Below are 18,592 nucleotides of genomic sequence, written 5' to 3'. Positions count from 1 at the left end.
CCGCCATTGGATGGCCGGCACATCGTGTATGTGATGTTTACAAAGAACGTGGAAATGATCCGTGGTACATCGTGACCAATAATAGAATGATTGGTTGTCTAACTGTGGGCGTGTCTTTTATTTCTGTGCTGAATGCACAATACCGAAGTCCTGCTATTTATTTTTCATGGTTGTTCGACCATAGTCGTCTGGACCAGTATCGTGAGTTTGGTTTACTATGTTGGTCGCTCCACATTATATTCACCGCCTCTCTCTCAGTACCGACGCCCAACTCGGCGTCCCGGGGAGGAAATCTACTCACCACGACACGCCACCTCGACACCTCTCCTTCCCGAAAACATGCTTTCCAATACGAGACTGATTTCTCTATAAGTTCGACCATTTAAAATCATATTCTGGACACGATTTTTATCAATTAAATGGTCGGCTTCCATTGCTGCTCCAATCATTCAGAATATGACAGCGCAAAAACCGCGCAAATTCATTTTACCGCTACTTTACAGCGGGTTTCACACAGAGACAAATTAATTCTGTTACCCAATGGCTGAATCAATTTCACATCGACCAGACACGCCCCAAAACAGATGACGAGATTTGACAGGATCGGGCAATGCGCATGCGTATAAAACAGCTGGTACTAATATCCTAATTTCCTAATAACTTATTTTGCACTCGTACAATGCAAAATACATATTTGACTAGGTTGTTGGCCATCAAGTACCATCCTATGGCACTCAATTCATATATCACCAATACCATAGTACAGAGTTATGTTAACAGCGAGTCAAAAATAAGACTAATATACTAAATTTGTATTTAATTAATTGTAAGGATGAGATTACATTGTGAAATGGCCACGATGTACCACGGATCAATACCATCAACAGCTATCGCTAATTCCTTAAACTACAAACAGACTAGCAACTAGTAGGTGTGATTTGGACGATTTTGCCCCTAGGATGCGTGCCTCGGTAGATGTTGCTGGTAGTTTATTGGCACATGTTTGTCCTAAGGTTAACCCGAAGATTTCCGAATGCAGTCGCATTTACCTGCTCCGTCTGTTTTCGTAATGTCATTCTAGTGCCGAACTCACAAGCGCATTTCACATAATTTGTGGTTCTTTTCTATTAGTATAATGGTCAAATAGCGGTATTGGCGTCAACAGTGATCGCTTCGTGGTTTATGTAGTAAATTGTGTTTGAAAACTTGATATGCACGCGCAACTAAGCGATTGAAGTCATTTGATATTCAGTAGGAAGCTGATATTTTAAAAGAAAATAAATTTTAGTTATCTCTCTATCTCGCGTTATTTGATGAAACAATAATGGGTAACGCACCGGGGGGGGCACTCGCATTGAAGTGATAGATGTATATGTGCCGCCAAAAGGGGTCCCAAATTCACCACTTCTGTCTGAAAAGGAATATGTTATTTTACCCTGTCTGTCTAAAAAATCTTTTTTTCATTATTTTTGTCTGAAAGGGAGTCCATATTTTTCAAAGACTTGAGTGATTTTTTATTTGGAACGTACCAATGAAATCTTGAGTAAAGTCCAAAAATAATAATAACAAAACAAAACATTCAGAACAACAAAAACCTACAGTACTAAAACATATCAAGAATATAGAAAATAAATTTTGCAAAAATGCTAAGAATGAAAAAATCATTACTTGAAACAATAATAGGAAATAATTCATCCATGCTAAAATCTTCCAGCTTTGGGGCATAGATGTATAAAGCTGCAAGGAATCTAGATCTTTGTTCTTTGATTTGACAATTATTACAATATAAAATATAATGTTTCTCATCCCCTACTTCATTGCATTCATGGAGATTACATAGCCTGTTTTCCTTCAAAATGCCTTTATGTCTACCGGATTCAATGGGAGGAAAATGTGCAGAAGTTCTAAATTTAGTATAAGCTATTCTATGATTTTTAATTTTATTTTTTTCCAAATAATGTTCAAATTCAAAATTTTCTTTAGCACACCTGTAAAAGTCAAGCTTACAATTGTTCAACAAATTGTTTTTCCACTTCATACGGTACAAACATTTGAGCTTCTCTTTAAAAATATCACAACAATTGTTCTGATGTGGGTCTGAATTAGTTAGATCTGTTATGACTAGTAATTTTTGTATAAAGTTAAGCCATGGGTCATGCACAAGAGTTTGGATTCTTCATATGCTGCATCAATGATAGAATTGTTTTTTTGTTGTTTTTTTACATACTAGTCTTTGATAATATTTCATAACTGAAACACTAATATCCAATATAAGTGGATATTGACCTAATTCACCTCTACATGGGTCATTAGATGCCTTCCTGTGCACATCCAGAACTCTTTCACAGAATTTAATATGAAGTTTTTCTGGAATTAATTTATCTGAGAAAAGTTTTGTTTCAAAATTGCAATTGTCAACTGTACATTTATTTTATATGTTTCAAAGGCGGTGGTCGTCGCACCGCGCATGTGCGACATTTGTGTTGATAAACATTGGTTTTCCCACAATCCAGTGCGCTCTTCTAATGAAAATTACGAGTTCGAGTTTCGACCTCGGTGCAACGTGCACTAATTACCGCCGGTGACCTTCCAATCACCAAAGAATATACCTAGCAGAAGCTTAGTAGCGTCCTGTGCGTGGCGCGACGAAAGGTTTACGAATCACCCGTGTAGATTCTCCGGCCCGCCGATGTACTGTAAGTATCAGTGTATCACGCTATCATGCAAATCGCTGAATTTGACCTTCAGTATGTTATCGGTGTCATTTAAATGAGTTCGAAATATATGTACATTATTGTATTTAAACAGTCGAAATCACGGGTACCTGTATGATTCCGTGTGCCGTTTGTTATTACCGGGGAGCTATCCCGGAGAGCTACAAACAAATGAAGGAACAACGTTTTTAAACAGCGTAAGTTCTTCAGATAAACCACTTCACGTTACCATTGCAGGGCAGTGCCTTTCAACTCGTGAAGGCGTCCGGGTTGTTATGCAAATTAGTTTCCCCAAGGCGAGTGCCGCTCTCTTTTATTACCATGCAGTTAGGCCTAGGCTACAGAGTGGCCGTATTCAAAGTGCCCAGGAATAAAATAAACCCGAGGGCTCGATTATACTACGCTCTGTGATGTTAACACAATGTTGTTATCAAAAGTGTGCATATAACGGACTGTTTATGTTAAATATATTGAGGCCCTGATGACCTGGTTAAAAACGAACCCGGAAGGAATGCACTCAATATACATTAGTAGAGGGCGCATTATATATACTCACTTAGGTTTCACATTGATTCAAAAGCGTCACATCGACGCTACGTAAGTTTGCCGGGCTTTGTTTCTCATGAACTAAGATGTGGAATTTCATTATTTACTAGTAGTAAAACATCCATATTCGCTAAATCAACCGTTTACCAACCTTATTTCTAAATTTAAAAAAAAAAAACATTCACAATGTTGTGTGGGTTATCTCAGAAACAAACTAAATGTTCACAAATGCGAAATGAACTCATTAGCAAGGACAGTGATTAGCTACGATCATTTTTCAACATTAGAACTTATTTCACACTGCGAAAACTAAACTGGTTTTTCAACAAATAAGACGTTATTTTTTAAATGTTATTATTATTATTATTATTATAAGTCAATGATTCACAGAAAATGTATCATGAAAATATCAAGATTTGATAAATATGCGACTGAAAATGAGAGCTGAATAATTTTTTTTCAAACACTACCGATTTCAACTCTCAAAATATATTTATTTATCAAATCCGTAGTTAATTGAAAGAGTTGAGCCTAATATCGACCGGACTAATAATGTTTTCCCCGTTAAATTTTATAGTGTTATTAGAAAATCTGAGCATTATGTGAACATTTTAATTTCTTTAATTAATTTTGAAATAAAATAAGTCTTGGCCCAAACCCACTGACTTCAAAATACAGGGCTGGTATACGAACGTAATCAGAAATTGGAATAGGCCCGTAAAAAATCAATGTCGTCTGCTTAAACTTCACTAAATCCAATAATTACATTTTTAATTGGTTATCTTTAATAATGAAATAAATAGCGTTAGAGCGGGAGGGTTTGCACCTGCGCACGCGCGAGAGTTGAGTCCCAAGCGACTATAAAAACTCACGCTAAAAACGCAAAGGCTCATGGGTAGACGCTTGTTTGTAAACAATGACACGCTATGGCCATCTGACGCATGCGTAGGTGACGACACTCCCGCTTTAATAACCGTCCATATTTCTGCTGCCACTTCTCACACAAGTCTTGCTACGATTTGATATCTCGTTACACGATCATATATACTAATTTACATTATATACATTCAGAGATGTTATTTTTCTATTAGCAGAACAACTATGCACAATTTAAGAAACTGTGCCTGCTTTTGCAACCGGTTTAAGTCGAACTACCAGAAGAGGACATTTACAACCATTGCTGGTGCAGTTAAAATCAAAGAGGATATCAAGAAGATCGATTTTGCAAATGCAAAACCGTTCAACGAAATACCAGGACCACGCTCTATACCGGTACTCGGAACCTCATATGAGTATCTACCCTTCGGTATTTATTTATTGTTTTATTGTACATCTAGTATAACTTATACACACACGGTTTTACGCTGCGCAGTAAGACTGCCAAAGTACAAGGTCCGATTTACAATAGTAATAATAGTGCAAAATATATAGTTATATAGAAAATGCCGATTCACAAGTGATATAATTCTGTTAAGTGATATAATTCCGTAGAGTGGCATATTTCTGTAGAGTGATATAAAAATATAGAGTGGTATAATTCTGTAGAGTGGCATACTTCTGTAGAGTGATATAAAAATATAGAGTGGTATAATTCTGTAGAGTGGCATACTTCTGTTAAGTGGTGATATAATTCTGTGGAGTGATACAATAATATAGAGTGGTATAATTCTGTAGAGTGGTATAATAATATAGAGTGGTATAATTCTGTAGAGTGGTATAATTCTGTAGAGTGATATAATAATATAGAGTGGTATAATTCTGTAGAGTGGTATAATTTTGTAGAGTGGTATAATTCTGTAGAGTGATATAATTTTGTAGAGTGGTATAATTCTGTAGAGTGATATAATAATATAGAGTGGTATAATTCTGTAGAGTGGTATAATTCTGTAGAGTGATATAATAATATAGAGTGGTATAATTCTGTAGAGTGGTATAATTCTGTAGAGTGATATAATAATATAGAGTGGTATAATTCTGTAGAGTGGTATAATTTTGTAGAGTGGTATAATTCTGTAGAGTGATATAATTTTGTAGAGTGGTATAATTCTGTAGAGTGATATAATAATATAGAGTGGTATAATTCTGTAGAGTGGTATAATTCTGTAGAGTGATATAATAATATAGAGTGGTATAATTCTGTAGAGTGGTATAATTTTGTAGAGTGGTATAATTCTGTAGAGTGATATAATTTTGTAGAGTGGTATAATTCTGTAGAGTGATATAATAATATAGTGGTATAATTCTTAGAGTGATATAATTTTGTAGAATGGTATAATTCTGTAGAGTGGTATAATTCTGTAGAGTGATATAATAATATAGAGTGGTATAATTCTGTAGAGTGGTACAATTTTGTAGAGTGATATAATTTTGTAGAGTGGCATACTCCTAGAGAGTGATATAATTCTGTGAAGTGGCAAGAATCCGTAGAATGGTATAATTCTGTAGTGTGGCATATTTCTGTTGAGTGTTGATATAATTCTGTAAGGTGATATATAGTTCTGTATGATTCTGTAGAGTGATATAATTATGTAGAGTGGTATATTCCTAGAGAGTGGTATAATTCTGTAGAGTGGCATACTTCTGTTAAGTGGTGATATAATTCTGTGGAGTGATACAATAATATAGAGTGGTATAATTCTGTAGAGTGACATAATTTTGTAGAGTGGTATAATTCTGTAGAGTGATATAATTATGTAAAGTGGTATATTCCTAGAGAGTGATATAATTATGTAGAGTGGTATATTCCTAGAGAGTGATATAATTATGTAGAGTTGTATATTCCTAGAGAGTGATATAATTATGTAGAGTGGTATATTCCTAGAGAGTGGTATAATTATGTAGAGTGGTATATTCCTAGAGAGTGATATAATTATGTAGAGTGGTATATTCCTAGAGAGTGGTATAATTATGTAGAGTGGTATATTCCTAGAGAGTGGTATAATTATGTAGAGTGGTATATTCCTAGAGAGTGATATAATTATGTAGAGTGGTATATTCCTAGAGTGATATAATTATGTAGAGTGGTATATTCCTAGAGAGTGATATAATTATGTAGAGTGGTATATTCCTAGAGAGTGATATAATTATGTAGAGTGGTATATTCCTAGAGAGTGATATAATTTTGTAGAGTGGTATATTCCTAGTAAGTGATATAATTATGTAGAGTGGTATAATTCTGTAATTCTGTTCTTGGACTTATATCACTTGGTTATCCCTATGTAGATTTTGTAACTTGCATTTTAGTAGCAATAACAGTTATTTTTAAAATGCAGATTGTAATCGCCTTAGTATTTTTCACATTAGTAACAACCACAATTTTCAGTCGTATATATGTCGATTAGTAATTCGCTCACTTTTTTTAGTGTCAGGCACATCAGAACTGACATCTTGGCTACGCGTAAAAGTTTTGAATTTTAGAGGAACGTGTAAGTTCTTCCCCAACTGTTGAAAAAGTTGGTAAAGTAAGTTCAAACCTCCGCTTTTGTAACGGTAACCAGACAGCACCAATAACCCTACTCTATGACGGATTTAGTCTGTGTTTAGGCAAATGGCAACGCTCCACTGATAGCAATGGGCGAAGTAATTATTACTTTTTCATGGAAGAATTTTTTTCATTATTTTATTACAGGGCCATACTCACTCCATGCATTACAGGACGCATTGTTGGATAAATACCGTAAGTATGGCAACATATGGCGCGAGACGTTTGCTTCAATACCAGCTGTGAATATCATTCTGCCAGACGACATCGAGACACTGTTCAAAAGCGATGGAAGTACTCCAATACGACTTGCTATTGAACCACTCAAACTCGTCAGAGAGAGGTTTCAAATGCCTATTGGTTTGGCGAATTTGTAAGTGAAGTTTTGTTTATTAGTTTGTAATAATATAATTGTTTTACTCAGGCCCTAACTGATTTTTGATTCCGATTTCGCAATGAACGCGCAATTGTCTGGAAACAGAAAGTTTGAATTTCTTTCAACCCGACCTTCATGCAAATTGTGATTATAATTTTCTTTTGAATCAATCAGATCACCAGGAATCAACAAAGGTAATTGGGTAACCTTTTCGGGGGAAATATTTGTCAAAACTTGCCATTTTCCACACACTCATGATTGCAAGAACATCACATTTAGTTTGTACACTTTTCTATGAATAGTCAACGTCGACAGGCTTGTGGTTCTCAGTTTTATCACCATTCGAATTATTGAAAAGATGTCTTACATGTAACTTACTATTGTTTAAAATTTACAGGCAAGGTAAGGAGTGGCGCAAAATAAGAAGTAGTATGCAGAAATTTATTCTGAGACCTGCGGAGATTTCCAACTTTATTGAAGCCCAAGATATAATCGCTGATGACTTCATCAGTCTTATGAAAGAATTACGAACTGAGGACGGAGAAGTTCCTGATTTTCAACGGCAAATATATAAATGGGCACTGGAATGTGAGTACACGCTGTGTGAATTCGAAATAACGCTATGAATTTTATCAAATCTCAATAACTGAATCTTTGTGTAAATCTTACGTGATCACGTGGGTACCCTAGTGTAAGAAATGAAGGGTTGTGGATATTTTGTGTTGCTATAGTGATGAACAACCAAACAAATAAATTATAAAATAATGAAACAAGTGAAAAATTATGTCACAATTCAAGGTTAGTTTTTATACCCACTAATGCAACCTGTAATGTTTGAAAGATATTTAGTGAAAACAACTATAGAAAAAAATGCAATAACAAATTTGTCCACGCACAAGTATAACTTGTAATGCGTGAAACAAATCACTCTCACTGATGAACTATATTTTGGTGGCTAGGCCATTAGAATAGATGGGACTCTAACAATTGTTAATGGCAGAACCAGTCAAATTGTCAATTTACTGGTCAAGACAGGCTAGAGAAGATAACATAAACAACAGAAAGCTAGTAACAATGAATAGGTAAAAGGTTATGACGCATTTATACTCTAAATCATTCATGACTTTTCGTGGTTAATAAGGCGTTGCTCTGTGGGGTATTGAAACCGTCTTTAGTGAAGATGTAGTGCTGGTATAAATCGATTCATGGTGACCAAACGCCACAGTCGGACGGCGCTAATGTCATGCCTATGCACCCCGTAGACGAGTTTAAAATATTGCAAATTCACCTTCCCTGAATCGGGTATTGTATTTCTTTTCTTGCCGATTTGACTATTAAGTTTAGTGTAATATACTTCTCACTTGTTTTGTAATATACTTCTCACTTGTTTTGTTATATTGTTTTAGCTTGTTTTGTTATATTGTTTTAGCTTGTTTTGTTATATTGTTTTAGATTGTTTTGTTATATTGCTTTAGATTGTTTTGTTATATTGTTTTAGATTGTTTTGTTAAATTGTGTTAGTTGTTTGTTTTGTGCCAACGATTGTTTTGATGGCAGTCCTAGAGTGAGAATTAGCAAGTGATTAAAAACTAAACAACAACGAGCATCAGAGGTTAAATCCATGGAAGCTTCTTGGTTGAGGTGTCTACAAACCACCGCATTATAGTGGGAGTCACACTGTGATATCATGGATACTGTTGATTTGGTTGTGCCCATTGATTGTTAACAGCTTGTATGTCTGGTCTTGCCAATTTTGGACAACTTATTCATAGTACCATTATCTTGTCACAGATTAGGCGTTGTTGTCCATATGACAATGATGTGTATCCGGCCATTATATATAAAACGCAAGAAGTTATTGTTCAACCCGACACTCTAAAACCAATAATATTATCGGATCAGCTATTATTTTGGCAAAATTAGCTCAATATTTCGATAGTTCATCAATTATTTAATTTGAGTAAATTATGCCTAGCTTCTATGGTGTAAGTTTTCTTGTTTTCTTGACACCATGTGTTGACACAATGTGTTGACGCCATGTGTTGACACTATGTGTTGACGCCATGTGTTGACACTATGTGTTGACAACATGTGTTGACACTATGTGTTGACACCATGTGTTGAGACCATGTGTTGACACTATGTGTTGACACCATGTGTTGACGCCATGTGTTGACGCCATGTGTTGACACCATGTGTTGACACTGTGTTGACACTATGTGTTGACACCATGTGTTGACACCATGTGTTGACACCATGTGTTGAAACCATGTGTTGACACCCTGTGTTGACACCATATGTTGACGCCATGTGTTGATGCCATGTGTTGATGCCATGTGTTGACACCATGTGTTGACACTAAGTGTTGACACCATGTGTTGACAACTATGTGTTGACACTATGTGTTGACACCATGTGTTGACACCATGTGTTGACACTATGTGTTGACACCATGTGTTGACACTATGTGTTGACACCATGTGTTGACACCATGTGTTGACACCATGTGTTGACAACATGTGTTGACACCATGTGTTGACACCATGTGTTGACGCCATGTGTTGAAGCCATGTGTTGAAGCCATGTGTTGACGCTATGTGTTGACGCCATGTGTTGACACCATGTGTTGACACTATGTGTTGACGCCATGTGTTGACGCCATGTGTTGACACCATGTGTTGACACCATGTGTTGACAACATGTGTTGACACTATGTGTTGACACCATGTGTTGACACCATGTGTTGACACCATGTGTTGAAACCATGTGTTGACACCCTGTGTTGACACCATGTGTTGACGCTATGTGTTGACGCTGTGTTGACGCCATGTGTTGACGCCATGTGTTGACACCATGTGTTGACACTATGTGTTGACACTATGACTGTGTTGACGCCATGTGTTGACGCCATGTGATGACACCATGTGTTGACACTATGTGATGACGCTGTGTGTTGATGCCGTGTGTTGACGCCGTGTGTTGACACCGTGTGTTGACACCGTGTGTTGACACCGTGTGTTGACACCGTGTGTTGACGCCATGTGTTGACGCACATGTTCATACATTTTAATTCATTAGCGGTGGCAGCAATCGCACTTGACACTCGTCTGGGCTGCATATCAGCACATCTTGATCCAAGTTCAGAACCAAGTGTCATGATAGATGCTACTAGGATATTTATGAATTTAATGGGGAAGCTGACGTTCTCATCGGGGCTGTATAAGTATATCAGTACACCATCGTGGACACAATTTGCTCGTGCCGGAGAGACGTTATTAAGGTAGGTTAGTAAGATCGTTCATATAAACACAGCCTCCGTGCGTCGTTTGGCAGCTAAGCTTGGATTTAACCAGTGAGTTCAACTGAATTTACAAAGAATTAAACACTATTTTTATCTCCGTATAATTGATTATAAATAACGGTTTGTGGGAGATATGAATAATTACAACATTTCCCAGCTGGAATTGTTAAAGGTTGCCAGATAAGTTCAAATATTAATAAATATTGGTTGGTTTCTGCAAATGAGCGTCTTGCAGTGTTGACAGTGTTTTTCGTTAACTTGTAGTATTGTGTCAAGCCTACATCTAATTTTGAATATAACAAAAACTCTTTGAAATATTCGAAAGTGAAACCCCTTCTCTACCTGGATATAATCAATTATGTATACTTAAGTGTTTTGATATAGATTGTACTTGTCTCAGAGCTCCAAAAGTATGTAGAAAACACTGTCTGGCTATAAAAAAAACATATTTTTCAGGTTTGGATCCTCCATCAACTTTAAATGAACGGTTTGAATATGTACCACAAAATACTAAATAACTATGGTTTCAGAACAGAAAAATACAGTTAATGAATTAGTATGCTTGATTTTACAAGGTTTTTTACCATGCAAGTTCTTTTTTTAGATATTGTATTCATCAACTCCTGGGATCCATGATTTCGAGTTCAAATTATAAGATATGATTAATCTCTCCAACTGAGTTATAACCCAAAGCTTTACAATTATAATACGAGATTTTGTCTATAATAGTAATTCGATTGTTATTGTGCTATTATTACTGTATGATGTGAAGTCAAATTATTTAGGATTTTTTTATTACAGCCATTTTGACATCACAGGACGCTGCGAATGCACACGCATAATAATTATTTATCTTGATATCATTATATTATATTCAAAAGAATAACGCAGAAATATACTGAAGCAGCCATTCAGAAGATTAAAGAGGGTCGTTTTGAAGAAGGACAAAGTAAATATTTACTTTCCCTGTTGGCAATGAAGGATCTTTCTTATAAGGATATTCTAATATCTTCAAACGAACTTATTACTGGCGGCATTGATACGGTGTGTACACGTTTATAGCTTCATAATATGATGTGCAGTTTGTTTACAAATACTAGTTTTATTAGTTCCTGACACTCTTAAGACGGGCTACATATGAAACAAACACGACTCCTGAAATTAAAGGTTGTCAACAAACTTGATTTTATTTGCATAAGACCAATAATAGAATTGTCAAAAACGGCAGTGTTAATCTTAGAATTCAGAATTTTCGTCACACCAATATATTTTTGGCTACCTGCAGCCAAGTTATTGTTATAACGCAAACCGCAGTGCTTTCTGAACACGTCTAAAACATCTCTAGAAATGAACTTTCTAATTTACCGGACGTTGATTTCGGATCGTTCATATTGCTCGCTTTTAGACCTCTCACACCTTGGTCTTCAATCTCTACACCCTCGCAACAAACCATGAAAAACAAGAGAAGGTATACGAGGAACTGAACAGAATACTCCCTGACAAGAGCCCAATAACACCAGAAGCATTAAAAAGTATGCGGTATTTAAAAGCATGTATTAAAGAAACATTCAGGTATGAATCCACAATACATATAACAATCAGTTTTCAAATGAATATACAACATTTTGTAAGGAAACTAAACATTAAACAAGCCTGGCGGGTTATATGGTATCACATCTAATAGTATATCACTACATCTGTTCCTTGTACTTTGCTTTAGGCTATTCCCATTGGTGCCTACTAATACAAGAGTAACTGCCAAAGATCTAGTGATGAGTGGATACCAAATCCCGAGTGGAGTATGTAACCTAATATATATAGACCAAACACAGATTCATTGGAATAAAACTTGCAAGAACTTGCAGGATTATGTCATATGTTCTATTTTGACATGAACCAAGCATTTTGTAAATGATATATTATTTTTTTTTTAAATGCATGTACATGGTGCTGTTCAGCCAACCTAAATGTATGAATGAAATAATTACCAACAACTTGTGTTCAATTATTAGAATATGTCATTTCTCAGTGGTCAAATAGGGTTTTGTGCACACATCATGTCAATTCGATGTGGGTAGAGGATTTGTCACATTTATAAGAGTTCTTATTGGCGTGTTTATTCCCGGGTCAATGTAAAAGTTATATTATAATAATAATGGTTTATATTCCAATACAGACAATGGTTGTAGCACCAAATATAGCCAGCAGATTGCCAGAATACTTCCCTTCCCCTGATGAGTTCATCCCAGAACGCTGGCTGAGAGGTGGGGACATGCATACAGACACAAGTGGGTTTGCTCATCTTCCGTTTGGCTTTGGGGCCAGAATGTGTATTGGAAGAAGAGTTGCAGAACAGGAATTACAACTTGCATTGATAAAGGTGAGTTGTTTTATCGTGGGTTTCTTATTGTAATAAGTGCTAACCCCCCCCCCTATTAAGCTCTAACAGGGACTTTCTTATTTTCTAATGCTCATGACCTGTACTGATCCATAATTAATATCCTACATTGCTGGTCGAGAATGAGTGTACTACAGAATTGGACCATGAATCATTTATAGGGTGTAATAAGTGTGACCAAATCGATCTGTAATTAGCTGACTATTATTGTAGTAAAGCATTGATAAGAAATTATACCAAATATAATATTATTTAATCAGTTTGTCTAAAAATGTTCTTGTTTATCATAAATATGTTTTCATTTCATACATTTCGATATTATGATGATAATTCTCTGATACAAAATATACTTTACCGTTTAACATCATACATCGTCCATATAACAGCAAGCATGCTATATTTGAAAATTGCAATTATCAATCTGAAAATCTGTTTATATTTTCAGTTGGTCAAGAATTTTAGAATTGAATGGCATCATGGTAAAATGGGCGTGTATTTTTATATGCTCCACGTACCTGACAAACCAGCAAGATTCGCTTTCATTGACAGATAGTGCCAGTTGGCTTGATAACATTCCAAGGAGGATTATCCAGATTTCGAAATTCAACGTTATTCATATAATCACATATATCCTTTGTATCTATTTTGTGTCATAAATTCCTTATTCAATAATGGTACTTATATAATGGATAATATAGCTTTCAGAATGTATATAACAATGTAATATCAGTAAAGAAACATTATCCGTTTGAATTACAATAAACACGTTTGTATAGTGGAATATTATTGATATCTAGAGAGGGGTAAGCCCAGATAATTTCATTTAAACATATCTTTGATCGACGGTTTTCAACCAGCTTTTGAATTAATCCACATGTGACACCCCCTTCCAGTAAATTGTGCTGTTTATGTAAATTGTCTCAGAATTCATGCACATTTTAGATTTGCTCGGGTATCTTTGTTATTCATGGGATTCGTGTCATGAAAAACCTGGCTTAGAATGTACGCAACTTTATGTGTTATTGTGTTATTTGGCTTAGCTCAAACCTATTTGTGTCTTCTGTTAATATTTGCATATTTGCCCAGTTCTACCTTTAGCACATATATTGTCCCGCTCTAAAGCTGTGAGACACCAATTACCCATCAGCAAGGCTGTGAAATTTACGTTTAAATTGCCATGCATAATATAAAAAATTACGAATGCCACAGCTGAGAATTTTCTATCTAGAAAGTATTCGAAAATTTGGCTTGAGATGACAGTATGACGCCGCCACTCGATCAATAATACTAAATATCCATCAATATATTTCAGAAAAGCAGTGAAACTGTCGTTTTTTAAAAACATAAAACAAAATATGGTCATCACGTTTTGAACAAGCTTTTGGAAGACTCAAGACAGCACCCCTGCTAAATAAAAACAAATACTCACCCTTCCTCAACTCGAGAGGGCAGTATCACCATTGTTAAACTGGTATTCCATTATCAGCTGTCCTAAATATATTATTCTATCGGACTTTATGACAAAAAAACTTGCAATTGATAAAGTGTGATGCTCTGTAAGCCAGGCCTTGTTGCAATGTCCATTGCTTTTGTTTATACGTGTCATACTAAAATTATAACTTGTATCGCGCAATGTAGGGTTCGCATAGTCATGTAATGGCATGACTTCATTTCCCACCGTTTTATTAAAAATTATACCAGCATGAACAAGTCCTAAACTTGTCCGTGGAATGTTAGCAAAAACCAAACTCTTTTAATATGACAGATTGATTTGAGGAGGTGCGTTCGTGAGTCAACTTCTTCTCGGATCATGTTGGTTATTTCTTGATTTGAATTTTGGCGGGTAAAGGTCTTATTGGCAATAATGCAACCCTACTTTTCAATTTTGTACATTGTTGTATATGAGTGGTTTAAATGTTGCGTGATGCCTTGATCTCGGTCAAACCATTTATTGAGCGTAAAATAAAAGTTTCTTGCGGATATACCTTAATGCGCTTATTGGCATATGTATGTATAAGTTGCATACCCTTTGTACCATCGTTGATGTAATGCATGAAATCGATCACAATACCATATACCATATAATAACTCGTACATATAGGTATTGTTGACATTGTTATGTTCAGCGCCATGTTCTACATGGGATCATTTACAATCTTATGACACTGAGAGGGAACGATTCAAATGTTTATGTACCAACTGAGACTTATTACAATAATGACATTAAGTATTAGAATAAATTACCACAAATTTAAACAGATAACGAAAAAACACCTGGTAAATTTGTCAAAGTAATTTTTGATTTTTGTAAGATGTGTGTCATAGAATGTTATATCAATTTGTACATACAAATTTGATTTTTTAATTGATTGTGTATATATTATTGTCTTTATATTGTACTTTTTATCTTGTAGTGAGGTTGGGGATGTATAAAATTGTAATATTACTGTAACCGAATAAAATATATATTGACCAGATTATATATTGATTTTTAATTGATCGTGTGTATATTAATGTCTTTATAATATATTTTTGTATCGTTGTGTGTTTTGGTGTTTCCCGTGGGCGTGGTGATAGAACCCTACTAGAAATAAGTTGCACTTGCGACTTTGTATGATATCCTATTCATGTATGTTGGTTACATGGGGCTTAATCTTTGTATTTGACAGCGAATTAAAATAATTCATTTAGTGTTACTGTTATTGCACCCGAAATATTGTTACTGTTATATGCGCTAATTATGCGCACTTTTAAACGACTAAAAAGAAGAAAGGAAGAAAACTTTAACATTAGGTCATTATAGTTAGTAATCAATATCATTTACGAGAATTTGGTAATATGCTCTGTCTAGTACGGGGGCGGGTAATGCTAGAATAAATATATATTCTAAACTGTATAGTTCCATATTTTCAGGTACAAAATGCGCGTTTTTGCACGGTGACTTTTTTCATGATGTTCATGAGACATCGGCAATAATGAAAGCCGTCATATAATATAAGTTTTCCCAGGTATGGTTCACATCTTCGCGGCTGGTTTTCACGGATATGTCACGGCCACACCACAACGTTTTGTTTTCTCAGAAATTAAAAAAAAAAAACAGGAAATCAAATAAACATATGTAACAGTCACTGAATTGAATGAAACAATATACATAATCAAATATATATACACAGGATCTACACAAAAACAAGTTCACGTTTTAAAACACAAGTATTTTCAAATTTCTGTTGCATGCATTCAATATTTGTTTTCTGCCAGGACAGCAGATACAAAGTTGTTACAGTTGAGTTCAAGCAATGCATAAATTACGTCGACAAAAATAACAATAAAGAATTTGTTCTCTGATTGGCCTGATTGCTAAGTGTCTGGTAGCCAATCAGGCACAGTTTTATAAGTAGCTTTGCACTGATTCGTTGCTGGGTGAAGTTGTAGCTGTTACGGTTCATTAACCCTGGCATCGTAAGAACCTTGCGTACAATACAATACAACAAAATCATTAATTTGTGACACCCCATTGAATTTATTATCACCAATATAATAAATGTACTTATTAATTTATCTCTTGAAATATTAATATATGATATGACATTTATTCACAATCTCCATGCTTGACATTACTTGGACATTCTGTTAATATCATTTAGTTACAGTGAACATTCAGAAATATCTCTAACTTGTTTCAAAATCTTGGCGCATTCGACATATAAAAGACAACGGCAATTGAAACACATAGTTGCCAAATCATTTATTTAAAAAAATGAACACAAGTAGCCCTAATAATTGCACACCAACATTCGTGCTCGATAATAACCCTTTAAAGGGTTTAAAGTGCGATTCGAGCAAATTATAAGCATTGCCACTAAAAACCAATGAAAAAGAGAGTAAAAAACTTTCTTGCATGGTACATCCACAGCACCACCGATTTTTTTCCAAGGTATCTCACAACACCGCACCACCACGTGTTGTATCAAGTGGTATGTTACGATGAAAGTGGCGATGACATTTTCTCGCAGCCACCTCCGATAAGGCTATGTAATGCGTTAGTCGCGCCTTCGTTCATGTGAATATGATCAAATACTTTTCAATAATTGCATTAGTTCCCAATATTCAGCTTCATTAAATTTACTTGTAAAGGTTATAGTTTATACACTAATTATTTGATAGGTAATTTAAACACTGTTTCCTGTCAGTGAGAATAGTACTCTTCATTAAATGTGCTCGATGATGTACTGGCGCGTTTTGGTCGTGGGCGCGTGTGTTTGCGCGTTCCACGTTGCGTTGACGTAATTTAATATATTTACTGGCATATTTATACATTTCGTGTTCACTTTAAAACTGTTCCGGGAATGTATTGTCAGGTTATGTGCCGGGAATTCACATTTAGAAATATAAGTAAGCATGTGTCCAAATCGAACTTTGAGAATGAGTGGCATTTATTATTTAAACGTTATAAAAGACGAAATTTACATTTTACTTGAATGTCACATTTATTACAACTTGAACCAGATACTACTTGCCCCTTTATGTTTTGAATAAATTGTGTATGCGTATTTCTACGCTAAACAAATGGTTTATAATATAAATTTAGTGTCTGAAATGTTTGACGTCAATATCGAAATGATTTACTTTGTCATGCTCCCTGTCTACTATGTAATGTCAACATTTACTAGTAATTTTATTTTTATATTCTACATATACTTTGTTAATTTTAGCCTGAATAAATAAATAATTACCCTGAATACAAATTTAACAGATGTGTTTATATACCGTGAGTAAAGTGATGTAGTTATTGTCAATAGAGATCATAGTTTTAAAACACAGATATTCTAACAAATGTTCCTGAACTGGCTCAAAACATTCTATATATGAAGGATACCACAAAGACTAATTGGCATTACTACAATGTTCAAGTTGGATATAAGCTTATCTCAGCTGATATTAAGATATAGTTGTTGTTTTTTAAATTGCTCTGAAACTAAAAGTACGCCAAGTCATTAGAACTTGAGACTTTCAAATGAGGTTTATTCGACAATAACATACTCATTCATGTTATTCACGCAATAAAGTTATTAGCATACATTGAGCAAAAAGAATGTAAAACATCGGATAAATCATAATAAATGTTTCAGTGAGCGATTCCCGATGACAGCAGACTCTGAACCAGACAAGATGGCGGTGTGTGGTAATTAATGACAAAACGCTGGAATCGTTTACATAAATATGACTAAAACCAGGACAACATTTTAAAATGGAATTCATACAAACAAAGCTCATGAAAGAGAAATGTATGTGAAACTGAGTCGAAGGTTTAACATTATTGGTTATTAAATTGAAGTAGGACGTTTACAACAAGTTTTGCAGTTATATTTCATATGTATTAGTTTTCAAACTGGAAGGGAGGACGATCGGGGAAGATTTCGCTACATTTGCTCGAGATTAGACTTTAACTTTTCAGTTCGAGGATAGCTTGTAGATTTGGTCACGGATGTAAGAACTATCTAACACACTTTGCCGTAGATAGTGTAGCATTTATAACCTCGTTATAGAATATCCGTCTGTCAATTGTGCTAGAAAATGTGCTTACTATATAGGTGCGTATTTCCAACTCTCCCAATGCATTGTACTGTCGCAACGAGTGCACGTAAGCCATGAATACCGAAAAGCTCGTAATAATATGATCTACGTTGATTTCCATGTGAATTCGGGTTTGCTTGTGTTTTGTGATACATACATACATACATTCGAAATTTTGCTATTTAAAACTCACTTAGCAGAA

General features: G+C 35.1%; 1 protein-coding gene across 2 annotated transcripts; it reads left to right on the top strand.

Moving 5' to 3' along the window:
• The first annotated feature begins 2,512 nt into the window (after nt 1–2,512).
• Nucleotides 2,513–15,311, top strand: LOC102805106 (putative cytochrome P450 301a1, mitochondrial). 2 transcript variants are annotated; one of them, XM_085508355.1, is made up of 10 exons: nt 2,513–2,696; nt 4,355–4,566; nt 6,889–7,114; nt 7,515–7,705; nt 10,196–10,397; nt 11,300–11,462; nt 11,824–11,990; nt 12,139–12,217; nt 12,595–12,798; nt 13,262–15,311. In XM_085508355.1, the coding sequence occupies exons 2-10, from the start codon at nt 4,362–4,364 to the stop codon at nt 13,367–13,369; spliced, it is 1,545 nt and encodes a 514-aa protein (XP_085364481.1). In that variant the 5' UTR covers nt 2,513–2,696; nt 4,355–4,361; the 3' UTR covers nt 13,370–15,311. The 2 variants fall into 2 exon arrangements, with proteins under 2 accessions (XP_085364481.1, XP_006812664.1); XM_006812601.3 differs by having other exon boundaries at nt 4,352–4,566.
• The last annotated feature ends 3,281 nt before the right edge of the window (nt 15,312–18,592 follow it).

Source organism: Saccoglossus kowalevskii, chromosome 15 (genome assembly GCF_978046115.1).
Source record: "Saccoglossus kowalevskii chromosome 15, keSacKowa6.1, whole genome shotgun sequence".
Lineage (NCBI taxonomy): Eukaryota > Metazoa > Hemichordata > Enteropneusta > Harrimaniidae > Saccoglossus > Saccoglossus kowalevskii.
Note: the sequence above shows the minus strand (reverse complement) of the source record. Positions and strands in the feature narration are given on the sequence as shown.

Excerpts from the sequence above, each read along its gene's own strand:
- LOC102805106 (XM_085508355.1), top strand. The coding sequence starts at position 4,362 with ATGCACAATTTAAGAAACTGTGCCTGCTTTTGCAACCGGTTTAAGTCG. Across the intron at positions 4,567-6,888 it reads ATATGAGTATCTACCCTTCG|GGCCATACTCACTCCATGCA; the intron begins GTATTTATTTAT and ends ATTTTATTACAG. Across the intron at positions 7,115-7,514 it reads CCTATTGGTTTGGCGAATTT|GCAAGGTAAGGAGTGGCGCA; the intron begins GTAAGTGAAGTT and ends TAAAATTTACAG.